The 27,012-nt window shown below is 37.4% G+C and overlaps 2 protein-coding genes and 2 long non-coding RNA genes across 6 annotated transcripts; 1 reads left to right on the top strand and 3 right to left on the bottom strand.

The window, feature by feature from the left end:
* Positions 1-3,534: 3,534 nt before the first annotated feature.
* On the bottom strand, positions 3,535-15,277 carry LOC109012098. 3 transcript variants are annotated; one of them, XM_018993587.2, is made up of 13 exons: positions 14,931-15,272; positions 14,646-14,724; positions 14,470-14,557; positions 13,993-14,142; positions 13,592-13,723; positions 6,124-6,262; positions 5,998-6,036; positions 5,847-5,921; positions 5,417-5,476; positions 5,146-5,210; positions 4,198-4,288; positions 4,031-4,100; positions 3,535-3,841 (listed from the first exon to the last, which is right to left on the bottom strand). In XM_018993587.2, the coding sequence occupies exons 1-12, from the start codon at positions 15,018-15,020 to the stop codon at positions 4,041-4,043; spliced, it is 1,068 nt and encodes a 355-aa protein (XP_018849132.1). In that variant the 5' UTR covers positions 15,021-15,272; the 3' UTR covers positions 3,535-3,841; positions 4,031-4,040. The 3 variants fall into 3 exon arrangements, with proteins under 3 accessions (XP_018849132.1, XP_035546781.1, XP_035546780.1); XM_035690888.1 differs by lacking the exon at positions 5,417-5,476 and having other exon boundaries at positions 14,931-15,277; XM_035690887.1 differs by lacking the exon at positions 4,031-4,100 and having other exon boundaries at positions 14,931-15,268.
* Positions 15,278-15,547: 270 nt separating this feature from the next.
* On the top strand, positions 15,548-17,377 carry LOC118348582. The gene is made up of 3 exons (XR_004801659.1): positions 15,548-15,809; positions 16,790-16,874; positions 17,202-17,377. It is a non-coding gene; the product is annotated as an uncharacterized LOC118348582 (long non-coding RNA).
* A 76-nt stretch (positions 17,378-17,453) lies between these two features.
* LOC118348583 lies at positions 17,454-19,045 on the bottom strand. The gene is made up of 2 exons (XR_004801660.1): positions 18,775-19,045; positions 17,454-18,067 (listed from the first exon to the last, which is right to left on the bottom strand). It is a non-coding gene; the product is annotated as an uncharacterized LOC118348583 (long non-coding RNA).
* A 1,465-nt stretch (positions 19,046-20,510) lies between these two features.
* Positions 20,511-27,001, bottom strand: LOC109012097 (transmembrane 9 superfamily member 3). Its single transcript, XM_018993583.2, has 7 exons — positions 26,716-27,001; positions 25,786-25,826; positions 25,120-25,702; positions 24,854-24,991; positions 24,571-24,727; positions 23,984-24,468; positions 20,511-20,989 (listed from the first exon to the last, which is right to left on the bottom strand). The coding sequence occupies exons 1-7, from the start codon at positions 26,865-26,867 to the stop codon at positions 20,770-20,772; spliced, it is 1,776 nt and encodes a 591-aa protein (XP_018849128.1). The 5' UTR covers positions 26,868-27,001; the 3' UTR covers positions 20,511-20,769.
* Positions 27,002-27,012: the final 11 nt, after the last annotated feature.

Here is a 27,012-nt window from a genome sequence, read left to right on the forward strand (position 1 = left end):
GAAAGTAAAAAACAAAAAGAGTCCAAAAAGAAAGCCATAAGTGCTAACATGTCACATACGCTAGAAAGAATAAAGATAATACAGGTGTTATTTACAACAAAAAAGCTTCCATGAATTGACACATGCTTTGCAGGCGAAGGATCTATAAAGAGCTTGGATCAACTGATCATCATGTTATATATATATATATATATATATATATATATGTTAATTAATGAGAAAAAGTTATATAGTCCAGCAAACCCTAATCATCAATTGGGATGTTGGGCACGGCTATCTTTTATCCACAGCCCTCATAATAATTTTCTCAGCTTCCAAAGTAGAATAGTGATATCTCAAGAAACAAACCATGTGAGTGGGGGAGACTTATCTTTAAATCCAAAAAGAGAAGTTTGCATGCCCTGTGCAAAGACCGAAAGTCAAAGCATCAAATTCAAAAGATCAAAAAGCCCATCTTTTTTTTAAAAAAAAAAAAAAAGAAAAAAGAAACAAGCATATATCGATCCAATTAAACATTGCAGCCTTCGTCGCACGTAAACAGTAAAAAAACTAGGAAACAGGCATGAACAGCTTGGTTCTCAGGGTCATAAACGTGGGAGATTTTGGTCGTTTCTTTATATTCATTGCAGTAACATGTATTTATTCTTTGACATCCCCAAACAGGGATTGATTTCAAAGTTTAGCTTCATGTACTAGCTACATGGCAGCTTTGAGCATGCATCATGCATGCATGAACAACATATATACAGCATATCCATGATAATTGATAAATGCATACGATCTCTCTCTCTCTCTCTCTCTCTCTCTCTCTCTCTCTATATATATATATATATATATATAACTGCATGTTAAAGATGAAACACTAGTTTGCCAATCATGTCCCGAGTGTATTGCATATATTGTCACTCATCACTGGAGATATGTACAGATAATTCATGAAACGGGTATTTTTTGCGTATAGTACTGATCGTAAACTACTTTATTTGATTTGGGGAGAGGTGATAGGTACCAGAGATATTATAGCAATATGCTGCAATACTTCCCCACACATGATATGAATCATGAGGCCCTGATTTAAACCTTTGTCCCACCTCCTGGCCTTCTAATTACCCCTCATTTTAAGGACCACTACTTCAGCAAACAGCTTGTTGGCCAATAACTTTCACAAGCTGCTCTCTCTTTCTCTCTCTATCTCTCTCTCTCTAATCTATAAATGTGGTCATAAGAAAAATAAAAAAGATATGCTCAAGATCAAACAAAGAGCAAATTATAAAGATCTCTGCGGCATAGTCTTTCATGATCTGACCATCTCGATGCTTCTTAATATGATAACGTGATAATATATATCAATAGATCATTGCCCACCAACAAAAACAAAAACTGGTAGGACCTTAATTTACACTACCCTTACACTTTTTTTTTTTTTTTTTTTTTAGGCTCAGAAGGAACGGAAGAAACTGAGATATGGACATTAATATGCGTTTACTTGTTCATGTTGAAGTAGTAAATAATATGGTTCTAATATTAGATAATATTAATGTCTCCTAGCTAGCTAGCTAGCTTATACTTTTATTAATGTTAGATGGCAAAGGAATTAATTATATATATGGAAGTGGATCATTTAATAGAAATATATATGATTTTCTTGTCCTAATTATATTGGACTCGTACTCATCTCGATCGATTGGTTCATGTTCAGTACTTTGATGGAGAGAACAGGCGCAAGAACTGTACTCTGTACGTCCAAAGAGAGTACTGCGATTCTACTTTGTTCAGTGAAACACGTCTTCCAAGCTGCAGCCTTGTGGACAACATTTAAAACGAGCTGAGGGAGAGAGAAAGCAAAAGAAAAGAAAAAGATCGAAGTTTCGTGCCCAACTTTTTGTTCTAGTACTCTCTCGTGTTACATGATGCATGCACCTCTCAACATCTCATATGATCCCTAGCTAGCTAGCTAGCTAGCTCGCTCCCTTAAGGATCCGTACGTACTTAATTGGGTTAGGATCGGTCAGGAGGACCTGTTCATAAAAGAAGAAAAAAATAGACTAGTGGGTATGCATTAAACTGGACGGCATACAAGCACTACTCTTTTCTTAATTTGCTCCAACACTGTCCTATTTCCTTACGTACGTAGTAAAGTAAATGGAAACAAAAATGCTATGATCTCTAAGTTTTAATTTATTGTACGACGTACAGTTAACCCTGGCTAAATGATATTGCTTCTGTCTGTGATGATTTTGCTTGCTGATCAACCTGTTTGAATTAATTAATGGTTAAGTACTAGTCATGTGTTGATTCTCTTTTAGTTCATCATGTGGGGGGGAGTATTTCTTTAATTGATCTTGAAAAAGAACAGTCATGGCCGATAGGTATAGCTATTAGAATTGATGAGCAATAGTGGCTGGCCCGATCTATATATATTCTGCCAAAACACGATTGAACAATTTAATTTTCAAGGGTCTATATATTGGGCGCTTATGCGTATACCTTTTGCTGTCATCTTCATCAATCCAAACTGGCTCTTGCACGCAATACACAGGCATATCTCTAGCTGCTCTTTCCTGCAGGGTGCCTATTTCTAGTGCAACTGATCTCAATGCATGCATTTATGGGACTAGTCACCCCAAATCTCATGTTGCTTATTGTCAGTCAAGCTGGCAAAATAAGATATAGGGCTTTCATCTAAAGTTGGGAGGGAGGATCATGCATGTAGTATCGATGCTTACACTAGACCTCATATTGCATGGATGAGAAACCAAACCTAATGGAAAAATCCCAACCTTTCTTTACCATCTTATTCACTACCTTGTTTGAATAGAGCACTTAATCCAGATGAGCCGAGCTTTACTGTATAGAGGCCCAAATGAAAGGAGAGCATACTACTTATAATAATTTCAGATACCCAAGAAAAGGCTGCTTGCTGTATGGCTGGCTTACTCCTAGAGTGTGAGAAGGTATGAGATTGTTCACAGGGTCCACGGGTCCATCCCCTTTGTGACCGTCTTGGCTGGCAGGCCTTAAAACTGGACCATACCTAACCTTGACAGATGGCTTTGTAGTCTCAGTGCACTTTTACCCTATGGCCTTCAACCAAAACTTCAGTTTTAAAGAGTGAATGAATACATGCTTCTGCTAAAATCAGGATTCAGGCATCTTCCCCTGGAGTTGTTGGCCATATTACGAACGATTAGTGGACATATTCAGATCCCTCTAATTCAAGAGAATCATTTATGTCACATTCCACTAAGATAATGAAGCTTGATGAAAACCATTGAAGAGGTATGATAGATACCCTTGATCTGGTTGCAAGAGAGATTTGATAACTTCATGTTGGAAGAAAGGTACCAAAAATAGTTGGGGATGGTGTTTGAGATTCCTACATTTTTTTTATAGAATAAAATTACGTAATTTGGCATAGTCCAAGTACACAGGAAGTATACAAGTGGACCTAAGTGCATTAGACATATCGAGATGTGACGGTCTGGTTTTGAAGCCATCAAGCAAAAGTTGGCCACCATGTGCAAGAGCAGACCATAAAAAATGGGAATTCAGAGTTCATTTGCACCATATAATAATAGTCTGAAGCCGCAGTGATGGATCTAAGTCTAACAATATATACACAGTTTCAAACTTATGGACAAATATCCAAAAAGCTGGTTGTCATGCAGTGAATTAGTTGCCAAGCCAAACCAAACCAGAATATACCTTCATTTTAAAGCAGCTCAAAGACCAACCTAAGCTCTCAATCTACCATCTGAAAATAGTAAAAATGCAACTTTCCAAAAACCTAAATTCTTCGGTCAGCCTCAGATGGTAATCCATATGTGCGGGTGATGCGGATCTGGAGCAAAACAATGATTTAATAGTTGTTAGAAGACCAAAACCAAAAAGATTCTCTAAGCTTTCTTTTTTCTTGTTTGGCTTCACGCCAATTTGCAAGCCAGAAATCAATTCTAAGCAAAATAAAATGTTTTGACACTAATGATATTCATTTATAAAAATGCTTTTCTTTTTCTGTTGCAGTATAAACCTGATTGCACTCAATTTGGGTTCAACACCATCACAGAGATCTTGCAACTTATATACCAAAGAGCCTGCAACTGAAGTTAAGAGCATGCTGACAGCCCAAACACTAACAAACTAGATAATCCAAGTCCATAACTAAGGAATGAAGATGATCTAATAATAACATATTACCTGTGCAAAAGCATAAATTGCTCGCAAGATTCTAGCATAATCAGTTCCAAGCATTTGAATGACAACGTCTGCCAGAAATGTCCCCCAAAGCCTGCATAAGACATCAATGAGATAAAATTTTATGACAATATCCCTAAAGAAAAGAGAATGATGGGGGGGGGGGACTTCAAAAGCAGAGCACTATTTTAACCCAAGAAGGTAGCAGGTTTAGTTCTCTTTTGTTAAAGAACATGTTGAATACTTGAGCAGATAAGCAACTTTAACCATACAGAATATTTTTTTATAGGTAAAAATAACTTTATTAATGAGAATGAAATAGGTGTTGCCCAAGCATACAGGGAGTATGCAAAAGAAAATACCTAAATACAGAATATTGTACTCATTGTTTAGTTGTTTAATTACATGGCATGCACTTCTTTAGCACAAGCACAAGGCTCTCAACAAGTTCAACAAGTTGAGTTCATAGTCTAACTATTAAAAAAAAAATTAAACCTTTTTTCTTATATATTATGTATCTCTTTAGAATATATTGTACCTATATTTAAAAAATGTGCATTTTATTTCCGTCAGGCCCATGCATTGCACTTTGTGCCTCGGCTCTAGGCAGCCTTCATACTTAAATGAGTTAAATGGGCCTAGTTCATATTATAATAACACTGCTAGAGTCTCTTAAAGAATTAATAAATATAACAAAATAAAGGGAAAACCATACTAGCCCCAAAAAAAAAAAACAACCTCCCCTCCAAAAGTACCACCTCTTTTTCAATGCGACCTTCGAATTATCAGTTTCAACACTTCACACCCCAATTTGAAACTTCAGTTGCAATGACTCTTGCATGTTCTTTGAAGTAACCAAATCTCCCTCATTAAAGAAACAAAATAATAATAATAATTAAGCAACACGTGAGGACAATTTATCAAAGAAGTCAGAGCAGAAAGAGTCAATACACTGGGCCAAGTAAAGCCATCATGCTTCTAAAACCCAGATATCTTGATGCAGCACCAGAAAGGCCCTGTCCACAGATACAGAGAGAAGTTCTGATTCGGGAAAAAAAAAATGCAAAATGCGACGCATATAATTGTCCTATATATAAACATACACATAAAAGACATAAATTACCATGATTATTTTTTCAAATTGAGCTGCTATAATTATCATCTAAAAATTACTACAATTTTTTCTAAAATTTGTTGTCGATGATTAAAAAAAAGTATTGACCTGTTTTGCTGCGAGCAAGGCTGCTCTTGACTCTAGGTTAATCACGGCTAATTGTCCACCCTAAAAACAAAGAAGAAGATCATCTAGTAATCTCCATAAATTGATTACTCCAGAATTCAGGCATGTAGAAGAGTCATAGAAAAGTTAAACAGAGCCAATTGGATCAGTAGCATGCCAAAGTAAATTATAGTCCAAATGACTGAAGGAACACAATAAATGAGTATAATTGAAAAAATTGTATTAGCGCATGAAGTTTCTCACATTTAAGTAAAGTTGAGAGAGACCACTGAATCATATTTGCAGCAGAAACAGAACTGGATCATCAATCAAAATAAACAGACGTATTGGTTCTATCCACACATATCAATATCGGACAAAACTTTAATATGGTTGCTTGCACAACTACATATCTATGATGTCAAATTTGTACCTTTTTAATGAATTCCTTTTTAATCTGATAGTTGGCAGCTTCTACAAACAACTTCCCCGATAATCTCCTTGCTAACTATCAAAAAGAGAAAACCAGTTCAGAGATTCAACCAAGAGACCCAACTAAATAAACTGAGATATCCTTTACTTACCAATTCATAGATCTTTGCCAAAGTAAGCATACCACCACCCTTCACAATAAAAAAGGGCAAAAGGGGATCAACATCAAATAGACAGAGAGTTCAACAAATGAGGCAGTCTACTAAATCAGACAGTACCTTAAAAATCATTGACCAAAGCTCTTTCACTGCATCAAGGGTGTGTACCTTCCCTCGATTAAGTCCAAATTCTAGACTTCCTTGATCATTAGATGTCTTAGAGGGTTCCAATGAGCTCGGAAAAGATCCCAGTTCTTCACTACAAGAGGGCAATTAAAAGTTTTAAATTATGAAAGAACGGTACAAAAATTAATTTAAGTAACTAGTTTTTTATTGTAAGAATGCCGGTGGTCTTGAACCCACAACCTCGACCTCCTCCTGTTCTTACAGGTGGAGGAATCTCTTCACCTATAAAACATGATGGAGGGGAGATACTATTTGAGTTAGAGCTCACTTGAAACTTTCTTAGAACTAATTGTCCTCTAATACTTCATAATATCATGACGAATGGCAGAGAAACAAGCTCCATTCATGAAATCATAGAACTGAAACAAAAATACAACATAAGGTTAACTAAAGACTATCAGCACAGTGCTAGTTTGAACTGGAAAATCTATACAAAGCATTGTTTCAGCAGTCATGAAGACTAGCATGTCAAATTGGTCTGAATACCTTTTCCATAGGGTTTCCTTTCATTATATAGAAGAGATTTACATAATTAATGCCAGATTTCCAGCCCCTAAATGCTATACAAGGTAAGTATTTCCAACTTATTTACAGCCCAATTATCTGCTATATACAATCTAGATATCAAGGAAAACATCCCTAGAATATTACAAATCAAATCCCATAATATCCTAAATTATCTCCGTAACATCCCCCCTCAAATTGATGTTGGTAGATCAAGAAGCATCAATTTGTCAACCAATAACTGATGCTGGTACCGAGAAAGAGCTTTAGTGAATATGTCTGCAGTTTGATGTTCGGTGGAAATGTAAGGAAGAGTAATCACATGTCTGTCAAAGGATTCACGTATGGAATGGCAATCGACTTCGATATGTTTTGTACGATCATAGAAGATAAGATTAGCAGCGATCTGAATAGCATTGGTATTATTAGCATGAAGACGAGTGGAATGAAGCTGAGGAAAACCAAGTTCACCCAATAACCCACGAAGTCATGCGATCTCAGAGCATGCGGAAGACATAGCACGATACTCAGACTCAGTGGAAGACTTGGAAACTCTTTCTTGCTTCTTACTCTTCCAAGAAATGAGTGCATTGCCTAAAAATATGCACCAGCTAATAACAGAGCGATGAGCATCTGCACATCTGGCCCAATTAGCATCACTATACCCCACCAACTATAAGGAAGATTCCTTGGAAAAGAACAACCTGCGTGTAGAGGTGCCCTTCAGATATCGGATAATGCGGCGAACAGCGGCTAAGTGAAGATGTCGGAGGGCCTACATAAATTGACTGACCTACTGCACAGCAAAAGAAACGTCAGAACTAGTAATCGTCAAGTAGTTCAAACTCCCAACAAGTTGCCGATACAAGGATGGATCTGATAGAAGCTCTTCTTCCTCCTAACGAAACTTAAGATTTACCTCCAAGGGAATAAGAACAGAGTTACCAATTGGAGACCAGCCAATGAAATCACTTACTGCTTGTATTTGTACTGGTGTAACAATGTATTAGTCGGAGTAATCTGCACCTTAAGGCCAAGAAAGTACTGCAGGGGACCAAGATCTTTCATGTGAAAAGAGGCCTTGAAATGCTGTTGTAATTGCTTAATTAACTCAGTATCAGAGCCAGTAATCACAATGTCGTCAACATATACCAGAAGCAATACAATTACTGCAGAAGTCTTGCAAAGAAACAGAGAGGAATCAAATTGACTTTGAGTAAAGTGAAAAACAAGCAGAGTAGAGCGAAATTTATCAAAACCATGCACGCGAAGCCTGTTTCAATCCATACAAGGATCGACGTAGCCGACAAACCTCTAAGCAAGGTGTAGCAAACAAGCTGGGAGGTGGAGACATAGATTTCTTCCTTCAAATCCCCATGTAGAAAAGCATTCTTCACGTCCATCTGCCGGAGAGACCACCCCTGTGACGCAACAAGTGCCAAGATAGTCCGTACAGTATTCATTTTGGCAACAGATGCAAATGTCTCTTCATAATCAATATCATACTCCTGCCGGTTCCCAAGAGCCATGAGACAGGTCCTTATATATGTCCAGTGAGCCATCAGATCGAAACTTGACTGAGTACACCCATTACAATCAATAGGTTTGACACCAGAGAGACAAGTCACAAGATCCCAAGTGTGATTGTCTTGAAGAGCTTGGATTATACTCAGGTAGCCACCCAACATGCTTGGGTGGCAACCTGAGTATAAGAGTGAGGAACAGACACAGTGTCGAGAGTGGCAATAAGCGAGGTATGAGGAAAACCATATCTATCTGGTGGATGTGTAACCCGGGTGGAGCGCCGAGGTATAGGAACCACAGAATCAGATGACGGATTAATGTCTGGAAATGGCATTGAAGAAGGACGAAGACATCGATGATACACCAACCCTGGTTTAAATCGCTCAATAAAAGAAGACATCATAAAAAGCGGATAGAAGAGGAGGATCATAAATAATCTGAGACTGAAAGAAATATTGATTTTCGAAGAAAATCACATTCCGGGAGATCCGGATTTTGTTTGCATGAGCATCATAAAAAACAAATCATTTCTGAGTAGAACTATATCCCATAAAGGCACACATGACAAATTGGACAGCAAGCTTGTGACGCTTAACAAGTGACAGATGAACAAAACAAACACACTCAAAAGTATAAAAGGATTTATACTCAGGAGATATGTCAAATAAGCAAAGATAGGGAGAGTCATAATTTAAAGTAGCAATAGATAAACGATTGATCAAATAGACAGCAGTAGATAAAGCTTCTACCCAAAACTTAGAAGGTACAGAAGAATCAATCAACAAAGTACAAACGACATATAAGAGATGGCGATTCTTACGCTCAACAACTCCATTTTGTTGAGGCGTATAAGGACAAGAACGCTAGGAAATGATCCCCTCTCGCTGAAGAAAAGTTTGAAAAGAGTGAGACATGTACTCCCCCCGAGTCGGAACGTAAAGTTTTGATACAAGTACTGAACTGTGTCTCGACAAGCGTAACAAATTTTTGGAAGACAGAAAACACGTCAGCTTTAGAACAGAGAAAATATATCCAAGTGAACCGACTATAATAATCGATAAACATCACAAAATAAAGATACTGACTATAAGAAATAACAGGACTCACACCCTAAACATCAGTATGCACAATCTCAAAGCAAGTAGAAGCACGACTATCATGCACAGGAAAATCTAAAGTTTTACTTTTACCAAAACGACAAGTAGCACAATCAAAAGATATAGGAGAAGAAGAAAAAGAATCTTTATTGCCCAAAAAACCATGTCTTGGATGACCCAATTTCTTATGCTAGACTTCATTATTATTGGTAGTAACAGTACAAGAAAAAGAAACAACATTAGGAATAGAAAACTGTAAAGGAAATAAAGTCCCACTTTATGCCCCTTCGCAATCACCGTCCCAGACATCTGATCCTGCACAAGACAACCACCACTAGAAAAATGAACATCACAGTTATGATCTACCAATTGTCCAACAGAAATCAAATTAGTCGACAAGCCAGGAGAGACAAAAATATCGCGAAATGAAGTGCCCAAACTACCAACAGCAGTAATAGGTAGAGTAATGCCATCAGCAATCTGAATATTTTCCACGCCTCTATACTTACGAACATCATGGAGACTCGTCGTGTTACCAACCATATGATTAGAAGCACTAGAATCAATAATCCAAGAAGTTGAGTTAGTACCCGTACCTTGCAGGCCTAAGGCCATAAAAGCATACACAATCATCTGTTGGACCATTGCTGGTGTAAGAACATATGAATCAGAGCTTACAGTGGAGAGTGCAGAAGAAGACAAGGACTGAACAGAAGCCTAAAAAACTTGAGATTGGCGATTTTGAGGCCGCACTCGACAATCTTTGATAATATGGCATTCTTTCTTGCAATAGTTACAAACTTTCTTAGGGCAATTGCAGACAATGTAACCAAACTCCTTGCAGCTGAACACTACAACTTATTCCTCCCTCTCCCTTGTGCTGCATAGGCTATAGTAACAATTTCAGAAGTCATACCTATCTGAGTGGAGAGCCGTTGTTCTTCATGCAATAAGTCTCCCAAACAAATATCCAAAGAAGGAACTGGATTACGGTTCAATAAACCAGCCCGGACAGGCTCAAATTCAGGCCGCAACTTCATCAGGAATTGGTCGCTTTGATTTTCAGCATGAACCACTTGAAGAGCTGCTTGTGCCTCCAGTGGAACCTTAGCATGAATAATGGCAGAATACTCGCCCCAGAGATTAATAAAACCAGAATAAATTGTTCAATGGTCAAATTACCTTGACTGTAATTACTAATTTTCAACTCCAATTGGAACTTCTGAGCACTGTGATCTTGGTGATAAATACGGTGGAGATAGTCCCACATAGCCTGGGCCGTAGCAAAACAGCGAAGATTGGTCACAAGATGGGGCTCAATCGTCCCTAACAGCCAAGAGACCACCTTAGCATCGTTGACCTCCCATTGTGCAAATTCTTTTTCATCAGTGGGAACTTTAGCAGAACTATCAATATGATTTGATAATTCTTTCCCTTTCAAAAACATTTTAAATTGAAATTCCCATGTAGAAAAATTCTTTTCAATAAATCGAACAATAGTATTCTCAAGAGACATGATAAAAGGCACTAAAAAAATACCCAGCAGCAACCAAATAAACGACAAGCCTAACTCAAAACAGGTCCAAATTCAAATAATAAGAGGCCCAAACACACAACCAGATGACAAAAAAATTCACCAGCATAAATAAGACCCAGATCAAACATGGGAGGCCCAAACAAAATGCCCCACAATTCGAAATACCTACTTGCTGCCTTGTTTGAAAACGACACAGCAGAAGGAGAAATCGTGCACCTTCGTCGACCACACCAGAAAGAGCCCAGCCACCCATAGAGTCGCCAAATGCCACAGGGGACGCCGACCGGCACACAGCCACCCACAGAGAGCACTAACAACCACAGATACACCGGAATGGGGAGCCCACAACAAGAAGCAGGACTCACAATGCCGACAAAGCTCCAACAGCCAACGAAATGGCAAACTCAGAAGTAGGAATACCACAAAGAACTCTGACTCTCAACCAGGGACCAAAAAAACTTGCGGAAATAGGGGAAAAAAATTCTTCCTGCCAACAACTCACAAACTCTCATGAACAGCGATGGAAATCGCACACTAGAGATTAAGACCACAGAGACTAAAAACAGAGTAGGGGCTCTGGTACCATGTCAAATCATTCTAAATACCCTTTCCATAGGGTTTCCTTTCATTATATAGAAGAGATTTACATAATTAATGCCAGATTTCCAGCGCCTAAATGCTATACAAGGTAAGTATTTCCAACTTAGTTACAGCCCAATTATCTACTATATACAATCTAGATATCAAGGAAAACATCCCTAAAATATTACAAATCAAATCCCATAATATCCTAAATTATCTCCGTGACATGGCACACAGTGCATAATACATTACATTAGCCTGGAGCCATTTAACGGCGTACTATGTTACTTGAACAATCACTAATAAAAAAAATACTTGAACAATCAAGTATCTGTGAAGATACATTTCCCTTTAGTCGCTCTGGTTGGCAAACCTTGAAGCCTCCTCCTTTAGTGCACCTTCCAGCTGATCTAGAGAAGGGAAGGCACCACTTCTCCCCATGTATCAGCGTGGAGCCATTTAATGACGTGCAATGTTACTTGAACAATGAAATATCTATAAGGATACATTTCTCTCTAGTTGCTCTAGTTCGCAAACCGTGAAGCCTCCTCCTTCAGCACACTTTCCAGCTGCTCCAGGGAGAGAGATGAGCCTTTTCTCCCCCCTCCCCAACATCACTATCACCTCTCCTTCCTTTTCGACAACTCAGCATCTCTTGCTTTCCTCCATTTTCTCTCATTGTCATTTACAGGTCTAAGGTTCACCCACCTCCAAAGTGAGGCAACCACCTGACCTCCTAACCTCCCCCTCTTTTTTCTAATTATTTTATCTTGTTTTCCTCCGCCTCCTCACCTCAAATCTAACCATTTTGGTTCATTTCTAGAAGCCACATGCCACTCTACCTCTCCCCCATAAGCCAATCCTCCACCCCCTCCAATTTCACCACCATTTTGTTAGGTGTGTGGAGCTTATGCACAACCTCCTTTCCATGGCAATCACCAGTATATCTGGTTCTCTCACCTCCATTATTGATGATCTCCAGAGATAACCAATGGTCAGAAAATGTAGAAGTTCCAGATTGTAGCTTCAGTATTGCCTCATGAGCCAATCCTCCACCCCCTCCAATTTCACCACCATTTTGTTAGGTGTGTGGAGCTTATGCACAACCTCCTTTCCATGGCCATCACCAGTATATCTGGTTCTCTCACCTCCATTATTGATGATCTCCAGAGATAACAAATGGTCAGAAAATGTAGAAGTTCCGAATTGCAGCTTCAGTACTGCCTCAGGTGGTCCCTGTCTCCTTTCATAAAGATTTCCTAGTTCACTACCCAAGGAGGGGGAAAAAATATATAGAAGTCATAATTACTCTAGGCCGACATGCAGCATTTTTAATTTTAGCACCTCCATGTTTTCTCACAAACTTGAAAGTTCTGCATATCATTTTATACATACACACCACATTTGACATCAAGGAACAAGCCTTCGAGCTTCCACCCTACAGTGACCCTCATCCTAATTTCTCCAAACAACAAGTAACTCCACAACCCTTTGGGGAATCACCCAAGCAACGTTGAAAATATTGAACACTAAGGCAAAGGGTGTATGTTTGATTAAGAGAGATTTTGGAATCATTGATAATTTTTTAGAGTTGTTTTTTTTTTTAAGATGCGTTGTTTATTGGGATTTGTGAAAGTAGATAGGAAAATCTGAATAAAAAAATTGAAATATGTTTTGCATTGGGGTTTGTGAAAGTGGTTCTTGAATATAATTTTTTAGGGTAGATTTTCTTTTTCTTTTGGGTTAATTACTATTTTAGTCCCCGTGTTTTTCTGTTTAGACAAATTAATCCCTGAACTTTAATTTTGAACTTTATAATCCCCGAACTGTTAAGTTCAATCAAATAGATCCCTCCATTAAAAAACTGTTACAAATCCATCAAAATTCCACGCCATCACCAGTGTGGACTACCACGTGACACTTCATCTAAAAATTAAAAAATATTTTAATACTAAAATTTAAAATATGTGACATTCTAGGTTTTTTACAATCACAAGTCACTTGAGAGCATATTTCACAATCCACTTGCTCAAGTTCCATCCATAAAGTTTTTTTCAATCTACCTCCTTAAGATAAATGGGATTGAGATATCAAGTGGGCTAATCATTCTACTTCAATTATGATTTTGAAAGGCTGGAGAATTAAGTAGGAAAATTACCTTGAGTAATTCTGCAAAAGATGAAGAAAAATTTCGATTTCAAGGTCTTCAGTTGACAATTTGCTTGAGCACCGAATGCCTAACTTTTTTCTCACAGAAAGCAAGACATTTCTGTATGATGGTCTCCACCCCCTACACAATAGCACCATATGAAATGAAATCAAGCAGATACTCAAAATGAAGCTCCTCCGCAATAATTATGTACAGTAAGATTTTAACTACAAGCATATAGAGTCAATGACCACTTTTCACAACCATGACCAAGCAAAAGTTCAGCATCTTAGATCATATCAACACAAACTGCAAATGACTCCAATAAGTTAGCCAACTCGTTGAGTTTTTAACTATCAATGCTAGCAACACACCAATATAGGCAACTTCAGGTACCAGCACCAAATTACCTTAATGTAGAACGGGCATCAGCAGCAAGGAATAAAAATCGCGTCTCCAGTTCTGCTATAAAGTCTTCTCGCTCTTCAAGATCTTCTTCAATCATGACATGGTCCACATCAGCTCTACTTGTTATTGATTTTATTAAAGGGCTGAAGTAGCTGACCGTCAACAATATTCAAAACCATTAAAGACTTAATGTATCAGCATCATATGGTGATTTCAGATTGTTAAAACATAACTCTATGTTTGTTCACTAAGAAAATGAGTGAAAATTACTTTTATTTCCATTATTTAAAATTCTGGAAGCAAATAACAGCACCTAAAAATAGACTAGCGCAAAGTCTTTGATTCAATTGAAATATACCTTCATTTATGGAAGGGTGGAAATTAACACTTATAACATTAAAAAAAGAATGTTTTCATCTTTCTCAAACTATTTCTCAGTAGCCAAACAGAGCGTACTCACAGGTGAAAAACGGATTTACCTGGGGCCAAAAAGGATCCTTTCAAGCTCATATAACTCAGAGTCCGAGGCAAGTTCAAGAACTCTCCGAAGCTCTGGGTCAGATGCACCTGTATACTTCACCGCGCAGTTTTAGAATAACAAAATCCAAAGTGGACAACAAAACCCCGAGAGAGAGAGAGAGAGAGAGAGAACCACCTTGCCCTCTTCTTGAAATGGCAGTATAAGCACAAGCCACAAGTCTCAGACCATTTCTCTGTCTGGGTGAACCAAAACCCTGAAAAATCAAAGATCCCATTTGGCTGCTAAGAAAACGTACGAAAGTTTTAAAACTATGGCACTTGTGGTGCTTGAGATTGCACATTATATAGGACCCAAAAAAAAAAAAAAAAAAAAAACAGAGAGAATCTCTCCACTAGGCCGAAACCAAACCAACAGCTATACGTGATCAAGAAAGAATTATGAGAAGCAAAAGAAGCTTACTGGGTATGTGAATTTCGCGGTGGTGTTTGTAATTGGAGAAGCGGAGGAGAAAATGAGTGGCAGAACTGCTGCTGCTGCTGCACTAGTCATTCGCCTTCCCGAAGTGCTCGTAATTGATAGCTCAGATACTCCCTATTTTTTCACTGTCGAAAAATGACGATTGAAGAAGACCGGAAACGAGCTCGGTGGCGGTATGAAATCGAGATGCAAGTTTTGGGTTTTTGATTTCGCTGTGTTTCGCCCGGTGAATCAAGTTATGTATTCTGTATGAAATCCCGTATGCTAGGCTTTTGTATGTATTCTGCTCCGAGTCAGCTGGCCACTAAATTAGATCGCAGTGCAGCTTTATAGATAAATCTGCTCTCTCTCTCTCTCTCTCATTATTATTGAAATGTAAAATAATTAAAAAACTCTCTAAAATATTATTTTAATGGGCAATAAGCCCGATATAATTTAAGTTGCAAATTAAATCCATAGCAATAATTTATGGAAAACTCTTCTTTCAGGCGCTTTTGCGCACCGATGCGCACCGAATCTGACAAGGCGTGCTGCCACATCAGTATTTTTTTATTAAAAAAAATAGAAAAAGAGGAACTCATGAAGAGAAGAAGAAGAAATATTGGCTCCCCTTTGTCTCTGTTCCAGACTTCCAGTGCAAAGACCCAGATCCATTTTTGTCTTCCCTTCATCTCCCCTCTCCAAAATCCCACCTTCGCACACCATTTTCGCCGTTTGTGGGTGTTGCTCTATCGTTCCTCCCTCTGCCGCAAATTGGTCGGTCTCTTACACTCCTCCGCGACTGCCACCTCCTAAGCGTCAGATCCTGAAAGTCGGCCGCACTCCTCCGCCACTCACGTGAACTCCTTTGCGTCGTATCTGGTAGGTGCTTTCATTTCCCCACTAGTTTGTTCTTGTATGGTTTTGAGCTTTCATGGTACCGATTTTACTAGGAATCTCCCCAGCCCAAGCTGTGAATATTTCTTCAACCTTTTCTTCCAAAAAAAATTGGCCTTGCTCCGCCTAGAAATTTATTTAATTAAAAAAAATAGTTTAAAAGCAAATGTTTTCGTTTTCAATGAATTATCAAGGGAAATCAAAGTAGTATCCTATTGATAAGGAAGGGTGATGGCAAAGTTTCACTGCATTTTGCTTTCGATTCCCAATTTATTTTATTCCTGGAGATGCAGCGTTTATTTAGCTTTTTATTGAACAGATTTGGTTGATTTTATACCTTTGTTTTCGTTTTATTTTTGTCCATTCAGTCATATATGCCCTCTTGCCCAAGTTTTATGCCCGTTTCTTTGACTTCGTATGTGATCTGATCTATGCTCATTTATCCCGATAGATGATTGTGGCTGAAGCTGCAATGTAGAGACCTGCTTCAAACAATTTGCTTAAAATCTGTTGTTTTCATTTAGTCTGGTTTTCTTGAATTTGACCTGTCTTTTAATTTTCTATCACCAAGCAACCATTAGTTTGGTTGTTTGTGGTTTCTTTTTCTAGGTTTTAAATAATTTGGTTGATCTGAAACTATTTAATTTTCCATTGTCGGCATCTGTAATGTTCATTAGGTCGATCATTTCACGAGTTCAATATGATATATTTGTGTGTATGGGTTATAATTAAGTAAATTGATATAGTCCGTGATTTGCTTTACAAATTCAAATGGATATATATAATGTGCATAAATCTCCATCAATGTATTTACTATTGTCCTTAACAACAAAAACAGAAGGATACATGTGTTGCGATATGTATCTTTAGAAATATACTTAAAATGTATAAAGTTATTCATTTAAGTTTGAAGTTGATTTATTTGGTCATCCAATTTTACTAATTGCAATATCTTAACCCTGCAGATTAAGGTACAAGTGTTAGTGAAATTACAAGTACAACAACCAAGAGCCAAGCAAAGCATTCAGGGATATAGACCTATTAATTTCTGTAAAAATCCTTCACGGGCTGTAAAAAATATTTATTGGTTTTCCCATGTTGTGTGTGATTTGGACTTTACATTTGTTTCATGGGTTGTAAAAAATATTTGTGAATTTATTTTAATAGATGTGGGTTTGATTTTATATTAGTATCAGGTTGATAGATGTGGATGTGCTTCTGTACTTGACAGCTTCTAATCGTGAATGGCTGATCTACGTTGGAGTGGACATGAGATTGTCTATTTTGCTTACCATTCAGACATTGTTGATGTGAAAATTGTAAATTTGTCATATAGTTAATTATCAGTTGTAACATGAATTTGTATTCACTTTGCAGGTTTCTTACTTGGGTGAAGGTTGCACATGATACATATTGGAGGTTTTATTTTTTAGCAAGTTCAATCTCGTCAACAGTCACCCAAATCCACAATCTTGGGGTCGGAAGGAAGCTGTTTTTTTGTTAGAGAAACTAGGCTTTTTGAGACATGTAATATTTGCTGTGATATTTGTTTACTTTGTGTTTCATTTGCTGTAATATTTGCTTACTTTGTGTTACATTTGCTGTAATATTTGCCAGTTATGAACTCAATTCAAGAACTAATGTTTCTCATTTCAATGGAATCTCTACAAAACCATGTGCACAAGTTGTTTTCATTACACAACTTTTCATTACAAAGGTTAATTTAATGAACCTACAAATACCCATTTTGTACATCATAACCAAAACACTTAAGAAGTGCCATTACAGTTGAAACATTAAAAAATGATCTACTCCATACACTTGAGATAGACAATATTGTCGACTATGATCTGAGGTGGATGAACATTTGCTTTCTCAGAATATTCTTGTGCAGCTGAATCCAGCACAAACTGCACCAAGTGAAGATCATCTTCACGGCAACGCGGCAAAACAGTAGGCTCTTTCAGCCTGAGCAAACTCTGACCAAATGCTAAGGTGGACTGAGCATAACAACTACTCGAATGATGATACATCAAACAGCTTCCAAAAAGTCAGGACCTAAATGGAGGAACAACCAAAACTCCTCTAACAATCTAATCTAATTCATCATAACTGCAACATTGAGCTACTGCCTTCAGCATATAGAAGATTAAAGAAAAGATTCCTTTTTGCAGCTCCAAACAAGTATGGATTGTTTTAAGCACCACCAACAACCATTCAGCTGAACAGACCATTTAGAGATTCTAATCAACATCAAAATAATGCATTTGTTAGTGAAGATAACAAGTAAATAACTATCAAGCTAAAACTTCAACTGGCAACTAGATGCATGTATATATTATTTTCAAGTCGCTCCACATGAAATAAGTGCCTATTGAAGGTATATATGACAAAAAACCAAATGAGTGCTTATATTTTATTTTATAACTTTGTGGATTAATTCAGAAAGGGGCTTCTAATTAATGGGCGTAAAAATGGATAGGGCATTGACTGACCCTAGAGTTTGGGTTATGTATTTATGCATGAAAAAATAAAAGTGAATCCCCAATTGTTTGTTACTTTTTTTTTTTTTTTCGTAAAAAAACTAGAAGCATGTTATGTTAGTTGGACACCAACCCTGGCTATAAAAGAAGGCTGGCCTTCATTTTAGGAATAGCAATTGGGACCGCTCTAATCAGTTTTATTTTCAACCCGCATAATCAGTTTTGTAATCCCGTCTTATTTTATTCAACATGTCTTGGAATTTTTATCAAACATCTAGAGTGCATTTAAGCTTTATATGTGTATTTCCATGGAAAAGGACACACACCACCCAGTGATAAAACTAACAGAACTCACAAGTAGTCAACTATGCAGGGGAACACCCAGTGATAGGGATAAAAGGAGTGGACAGCAGTAGAGATCGATGAGGGAAATGAACATAAGTGATCAAAGAAAGAAAACACAACACCTTGCGTACCCTTGAGACTGTGGTTCTTCAAAAGATGACGGTAAAGACTTGACGACAGGCATCTCGAATGTGGGTCACGCGGGGAAGAGATTGGCCAAGCTGCAGTAAAGGGAGGAACGAGAGAGCACTACCACCGAATCTTGGGATTTGCACGAAGGGGAAGTCTTCTTCGGAAGGGGTAGTATTCTTTTCATTTTTTTTCTTTCTTTTTTAATTTTATTTTTTAATTTTTTAAATAACTCTGACAGCAGCAGTTCCACGTGAGATTCGTCCGCCGATTCGTCCACCGATTCGCTTGTACTTAGAAGAATTGATAATTTATTTCTATAAACCACAATTGGAGATTTTGAAAGTCCATTTGTTTTCTTTTTGCTAAAGTTTGGCAAGTGAGAGTACTTGAGGTACTCTCACTACTATTTTTTATTTTATTATTATTTTTTATCTATTTTTTTATTATTCATTACTTTTTATCTACTTTTTATTACTATTTAATATTTTATTATTACTTTTTCATTACTTTTTTACTACTATTCACAAATATTTTCAACACTTCTCACTACCCAAACGTACCCTAAATCTTCAATGCAGAAATGCTTGGTTTTTTATTTTTTTCTTGCTGTAAATATGATGGTGGGATAGATAGGAGAAGGTTTGAATAGTTAGTTGAGATGAGTTTAAATTCAAGTTGAATAAAATATTATTTTTTAATATTATTATTAATTTAGAATTTGAAAAAATTAAATTATTTATTATATTTTATCTAAAAAATTAAAATAATTATAATAATTAAATAAAATAAATTAAGATGAATTAGAGATACATTTTTATCCAAACCGGGATATGTTATTAGCCCATTTGGAAAATAGGATGGAAAAAAGCTCACCACTTGAGAATATCGATCGAAGTACCACTTCTCAAGAAATTGAGTATGCAAGAAAAAGTCTCTTTTCCCTTTTACTCACTTCATCAGATTTATCTGTGAATTCTCACTGCCTTAATCATCAGAATATTCTCCTTTAAATCTAGCAAATTTCAATGATCATCATCTTCCTATTTGAGACTTGTACAAATCATTTCTCTTTGTACAATGAATTGAAGTCAATCCAAAGGTTCAAGACAACAATAACCAATGTGTGTGCGGTGAGAGGGATAGGAAGAAAATACTGGGATCAGGCATGAAAAAGGGAAGGGACAGAAAATGTATCTCATTGATGGAAATTCCACAACAATATTCATCAACCCCAATAGAGATCCTCTTCAATTTGCAGATCAAATTGCATGGTCCAATTCTAGAGAGAAAATAAGCATATCGTGTGATCTCTACAATATTTAAAGTTATTCGTATCGAATTTTCGGACAATTTAGAACTACATGAGCATTTAATGTATCACTTCTACATTAAGGCCCCGTTTGGATTGAAAAACCATCTCAACTCATCTTATCATTACAATTTTTTTAAATTCTCACACAAAATACAATAAACAATTCAATTTTTTCAAATCTCAATTTAACTTTTTCAAATCTCAAAATAATAATAATATTAAAAAATAATATTCTAACAATATTTTATTTAACTTTTATCTAAATCTATCTCATCTTATCTCACTATCTAAACGGGGGCTAAACCATCCAATTTGATTAAGAAGTTGAAGAGAATCGACATTGGTAATCGATAAAAGTGTGCACAACAAACGCTGCCTCTAGATCATTTCCACAGGCACACACTGGCAGATTAATAGAATAAAGAAAAACCATAGAAGATACTGAAGAATGTATTTAAGTTTTGATTTGAGAATGATACAAACTTTTTCACCGCACTGTTGAGCATATCATTTTTTTAACATGCTGCTCTTGAAGCAAGATATCTGATGAACCCTGCTCCTGTTTTCAGTACAGGCACTACAAAATTACGGTTGATAACTTCTCTACACAACACCTATGAAAAAGGAGAAAGAAAGGAAATACCAGATGACACTTGACAAGGGGATCAACTAACTACTCGCACTTGATCGACTGATAAATGTGGCGGACAAACAGCAACGCTGCTCGAAAACCTACAGTTCCAAGCATGAGGAAGAAACCACAGCAGATACAAGCCATGTAACCAAAGAAAAATGAGGTTTGCATAAACCCGGACATATCGGAGCGTGCATAGTAGTAATATAGGCAATAGGCATAGATAAATATGCCAGTTGATCCACCGCATAGAAAAGATCTGTAACAAAATCAAGCATTAAAAAGATCAATCTTGGAAACAATGTATCAGAGTCTCCACTCTAGGCATACAAAATCCTTAATTTTAATGAAGGCATGGAAGAACTTTATATTTTCATTCAAGCAAGGCCAACTCTATTCACAGGAAAATTCAGAAAAAAAAAATATGGAAGATAAATTATCCAACTACCATGAGATCCATATCTCAAAATTCAAGTCAAGAGTCAAGACTTAAATGAATTATGAAAGCACTGTTGTTCACATAAACCTTTACAGATTGACCAATAGCTATACAAGCCAATCAAAAATCAACGAGACTGGAAAATTATCATGCCTACATGTATATATAACTCAAAACAACTTCAGCAAACATGACGTGCTCAGCAATTTTTTGCCACTACCAATCTAAATAGAAACTTTGACCTCTTATCTTCAATTGCTATAAAATTTTGGAAATTCAAAAACTTGCAGAGCTCTAATGAGGTTTCACATAGTAATAAATTAAACAATATTGACACAGCAAAAAAATTAATTATAAAATTAGCAGAACTTCAACAGGGTTTCACATAGTAATTTTTCATAAGCAATTTGCTTTTGAGCTTCGATGCACCACCTACATTACAACTGCGAACACTTCTTCCTTCAAAACCTACATTTCAAATCTATTTTACTAGCTCTCTAAATCTCAGGAAGTGTTACGCATCCTTACAATTTAAAACTAAATCCCTGATTGAAAAAGATATTGCAGTTGTAACACCCAACACCAAGTAAGTTGCTCAAAAGTGAGTACAGGGAGGAAGAAATAATTAATAAGCAATGGCAAAGTCCTTCCATATTAACTACCCAAGCTTAACAAAAGAAAAACAATCCAAAGTCCAAAGAAACGTTAAGATTTTCTTGAAAAGTAGAGAGGAGATTAGCAGGGTGGAAGAGAATGTATTTGTCGAAAGGGGGTCGGACTACTTTAATCAAAAGTACACTTTCCAACCTACCCACCTACTTTTTATCCTTATTCCCTTTACCGGCAAGTGTGGCGGGTCGACTTGAGAAGTTACAGAGAGATTTTCTGTGGGGGGGGCTTGGAAGATGAGTTTAAATTCTACTTAGTTAAGTGGGAGATGGTATGTCGGCCTATCTCCAATGGCGGTTTGGGTGTCAGAAATTTGAGAGTTTTTAATCGGGTTTTACTTGGCAAATGGTTGTGGAGATATACCAAGGAACCAGAGGCCTTATGGAAGACTGTGATCGAAAGCAAATATGGTGATCTAGGGGAGGGGAGGGGTGGTGTACCAGAGAAGTTAGAGGAACAGCGGGAATGGGGTTATGGAAACACATTAGAAGAGGATGGGAGGTTTTCCATCGATACACTAGATTGCATTTGGGGACAAGTGCCAAGATCAGATTATTTTAGAATGATGCATGGTGTAGTACCAGTGTTCTACTAGATCTGTTTCCGCCTCTTTTCTTGATTGCAAGCAACAAAGATGCCACAGTGGCGGAGCTTATGGAAGTCTCAGTCTCAGGTAGGAACATTCACTGGAACATCAATTTCAACCGGGCGGCACAAGATTGGGAGATGGAAAGTTTTGTAGAATTTTATAGTCTCTTATATTCTGTTCGTCCAAACATTCAGCAGGAAGATGAGTTGTGGTGGCATCCTGCAGGGAAATGGGTGTTCTCTGCTCGCTCTTTCTATAAGGTTCTCACACAAGTTCTAGAGATACAGTTTCCTTGGAGAAAGCTTTTGCGCCATAAGGCTTCTCCCAAAGCCTCTTTCTTTGTGTGGACAGCGTCTTTGGGTAAGATCCTCACTACGGATAATCTAAGAAAGAGGAGGAGGATAATTATTGCAGATTGGTGTTGTATGTGCAAAAGCGGGGGTGAGTCGGTAAATCATCTACTTTTACACTGTAAGATAGCCAAGACTAATTGGGACGAGGTGTTTAAAAGAATGGATATGGCGTGGGTTATGCCGGAAACAGTTTTGGATGTATTGGCATGCTGGAATTCTATCCGTGGGGTGAGACAGATTAAAGCAGTGTGGAAAATGATCTCTATCTATATTATGTGGTGTTTATGGCAGGAACGAAATGAGAGGACTTTTGAAGACAAAGAGAGATCTGTGGAGGAGCTAAAATTGTTATTTTTTAGAACTCTTTGTACTTGGGTCATTGCTGTAGACTTAAATGGCATGGACCTTCATGAATTCCTAGTTTCCAACATGCCTACATAAATAGGGCATTTTCTCTGTATCTTGACACTTTGGTGATCTAATAAAGTCTTATTTTACTTATCAAAAGAAAAGATTTTCTTGAAGTCAAGAACAGCTTAGAAATTCAAAAGTGATGAGAAACAACTGGAAAAAAAAAGTATTAAGAAAAAAAAACGCAACATATTTCATTACCAAGTGCTCTTGATGGGGAGAAACCAGCCACAAAGGTATTTTCCAATATTACTCCATAAAGATTTGGGCACTTGAGAGATGGTGAATTGTGATTATATTTACCACTTGCATCTTTTGGAAAATCTGAATTTATTGACGATAATTAAGTGCTGAAAAAGGTGTAGAAAAAGTCATCCAAATGTACATTTCTCGGCCTTTTGGCTAAGATCAAGTGTAGGAAAAGTTATCCAAATTTTTCCAGCCATACTTATCTAATCAGTCTCTACATAATTGCAAAACACCAGCATATGGAGCTGCTTGATTATTCAATTTCATCACGATATTATTTCATGAAATTTTGAGCAAACATCACAAATCAATGCTTCATTTTCAGGCTTCAAAATGCATAATGAGCAAGAAGAAGAATACAGTCATGTGATCATATGAAATGCCATTAAAACAATAATAAAAATAGTAAATAAAGTAGTAACGGTAAGAACTCAAGATAGAGTCGTGAGCAAAATCAAATGGATCCAAAACTCGAAGACTCTGCTGACAAGATTCTTAAAGTCAGCAAAACATCAATACAGAAAAACGACAACGGATGCTTACCTCCACCACCACTCGTGATCCTCAGCAGCAAGTTGGAAGTATGTCAGTGCCACGGTAATGAAAGCAGTAACTATTAGGAGAATAATAAAGACAATAAACAAGATGCTGTAAATAGTATATATCCTGTGACCCCAGACACTGGCAAATATATAGTAAAGTTCTATGTATATAGCACTGAAAGGCAGAAAGCCTGCCATTGCCATCTGTGGAATTGCTCCCCGGTACCATGGCAAAGGTGGAATCTCTCTGGGATATTTGGTGGTGCGGCAAGGAGCTTGGAATTCAGCCTTGCTATTCTTCCCAGCAATCCCACCCAATACCAGCAAAGGTGATGTTACTAGTGTCCATATAAGAACTATCACCACAATCGTGCCAAATGGAAGAGCAGCAGTAGCATTATAAGCAATTGCAACAGTGTTCAGAAAGCAGAACATTAGAAACAGAGGTCCGCAAAAGAGGCATCCAGTCAGTAATAGGTTCCTAACCTGTCATGCCAGAAGATTGAATATCGGATTAATGAATTGCATAAAATTTATTGAATTTCAGCTCATAATCAAATTGTTTGAAGAACGAGTTCATGCACATACCCAGTTTGTTCCCTCTAGCTGACAATAAAAGGAGGTTGCAACATAGCCTGCAATTCCTGATGTGAGTGCATATATGACAACCAGTGCCGTAAATAGAGCCCCACGGTTGTAGGGATAAAATACACCAACAAGTGCCAGAATAAAAATGAACACCGTACTGCATGGGAAGCAAAAACACCAAACTAAATAAATATTACACAGCAAGAATATGTTTATTCGTATGAGGAACGTCCTAAAAATTAGCTTTGGTGCCACAAAACAGTAAGATCAAAAGATAACTTACAGGGTAAATAGTTGGGTACCAGAACCCAGGGCAGCTGCAAATAGAGACTTGTACTTGGGGTACCTGAATACATCTCCATGGATGTATTTCCATCCAGTCTCCTCCTGGTCTTCAGCTGATTCCTCATCATGGGCATATCTTTTATAGAGAAGCAAAAGTATAGTTTAGCAATGAGTCGACAAAGACAAGATACAACCTAGTAGGCTAGTACACTCGAAGCAAACAGGCAGATCCAATACAGAGATCAATTATAAAATTATTCTTACTTGACAAAATCATTCTTAAGGACTCGCATGAGAATTGTGGCAAGAAACCCAGTTAGAAGAAGCACTGTTACACATGAATTTATAATGGAGAACCAATGGATCTCCAGATGATGAGGAAGCGAAGAAGACTGTGAGTACTTATCCATCCTCTTGTCAAACGGCGTATTTGTTTCCTTCCATTTCACAGTATACAAAAATTCCACGTCAACTGCTTTATCCTCTGTAAGGTCTACAAGGGCACGTGGGTCCGTTCGGACATTGATTTCAATCACACGGTCCTTGTTATAAAAGATATCAAAATGGATATGCTTATAAAGATAATATCTGTACTCGCTTGGGTCTTTGCCTTCCTTGTCAACCTTCCCTATGAAACCCCAAATGGGTAAGTCATCATAATACATCTGAAAGTAGTAATCCTTGATAACGGCAGCTCGGAACTGGGCAACATCTTCCTTTTTGAGTTTTTTAGTGCAAACAACTTCAGAATCTTTCTCACTCCGGAAATCAAGTTTGTAGGGGGCACCAACTAAACGATCACCATTTAGCACTTCACCGAGAGCTTCCTTTTTCTCTTTCAGATGATCTGCAATTGGATCCAGTTAATTAAACAAGTTTCTCCGGGAAAAATGAAATTATGTGCCACCGGAACAAAAATACCATACGAACCTGGTACACAGAATGGAAGATCAAAATAGCGGTATGTTTCACTGCAAGAAGAAAATAAAAAAGATATTATTAGCCAATTTGGAACAGCAACTTCCCCACGTTCAAAGAATCTAACATTAAACTAGCCACAGTTCAATTCAACAGATTCTACCATGAACGGGCTGTGGAAAACTTATAATTCCTATTCAATGAATGCAAAACACAATTGAACTTCTGAATTTACATCAGAAAAGATGAAAAAAACAGTTTATCTTATTATAATTCTCTGCTGCTTTGTTCCTCTTGAACTGTAAATGAAAATGAAAATACCAATAGCTTATTTTAGGATCAGGCTATCTTCTTCACCGAAGTAAGATCAGGAGCAGGGTTATATTCGCTTTTCCCATCTATACAGGAGAAAACCTATATAGTTCTCGAAAACAAAACAAAGGATGTCATTTGTGCAAAGAAAAACAGAGGCTTCTCTGAAATGTGTAGAAGTATTACAAATTGTTAAAGACTAGATCCAGTTTTGGATCAAATAAAAGACAAACATTATTGTAAAAAAAAAAAAAGGAAACCCGCGTTCCACATCAACATTCCCAAGCCCACAATGTATCCCCATCTGACATTATACTCCGTTTGGTAGCCCACAAAAATGTATTTTACCAGAAGAAACTAATTCAAATCTCAAACATTGTTGGAGCTAAAGCATTATAGTAAGACTAAGCTTCGAAAACCATATCTTAATGTCATAAAGCATTAAAAACAAAACACTTTTTTTCTCACGTTACAACTTGGTTTCTTTTCCCTCTCGAAAAAATGGATTCCAGGTGACAATTCGCGGTGAAACAGTGCCAGTAATAATCAGCTCAGATCCAACTGAAACAACAGCAAGAATGTACGAGTCCATGAGATCGAGCTCGTAAGGCTTTGCAAAGAAGAGCTTACCTGGGATTGTGAAAAGGGCCGACCTTATTGGCGTAGAGAGGCACTGGGTCTCCTTCCTTATACCGGTGATCAGATGCATCAGACCTGACCTGATCCGCAGCAAACAACACGAGCAAGGCGATGACCACCACCATCGCCAGATTCTTCTCCATTTCTCCCCGAACCCAAACCCTAAAAACCGAATCTAAAGAGAAAACCAGAGAGAGTGAGAGATCTGGGTTTGGAAATTGGTAGTTGGGACACCTGTTCTGAAGCGAAGAGAAACAAACGGTAGGACATAAATAATAAAGCGTTCGG

This window comes from Juglans regia, chromosome 6 (genome assembly GCF_001411555.2).
Source record: "Juglans regia cultivar Chandler chromosome 6, Walnut 2.0, whole genome shotgun sequence".
Lineage (NCBI taxonomy): Eukaryota > Viridiplantae > Streptophyta > Magnoliopsida > Fagales > Juglandaceae > Juglans > Juglans regia.

Excerpts from the sequence above, each read along its gene's own strand:
- LOC109012098 (XM_018993587.2), bottom strand. The coding sequence starts at position 15,020 with ATGACTAGTGCAGCAGCAGCAGCAGTTCTGCCACTCATTTTCTCCTCC. Across the intron at positions 5,477-5,846 it reads AAAAGGAATTCATTAAAAAG|GGTGGACAATTAGCCGTGAT; the intron begins GTACAAATTTGA and ends CTTTGTTTTTAG. Across the intron at positions 4,289-5,145 it reads ATGGCTTTACTTGGCCCAGT|GCTTTGGGGGACATTTCTGG; the intron begins GTATTGACTCTT and ends TGTCTTATGCAG.
- LOC109012097 (XM_018993583.2), bottom strand. The coding sequence starts at position 26,867 with ATGGAGAAGAATCTGGCGATGGTGGTGGTCATCGCCTTGCTCGTGTTG. Across the intron at positions 24,728-24,853 it reads GGTACCCAACTATTTACCCT|TACGGTGTTCATTTTTATTC; the intron begins GTAAGTTATCTT and ends CTTCCCATGCAG. Across the intron at positions 20,990-23,983 it reads GATCACGAGTGGTGGTGGAG|ATCTTTTCTATGCGGTGGAT; the intron begins GTAAGCATCCGT and ends ATTTTGTTACAG.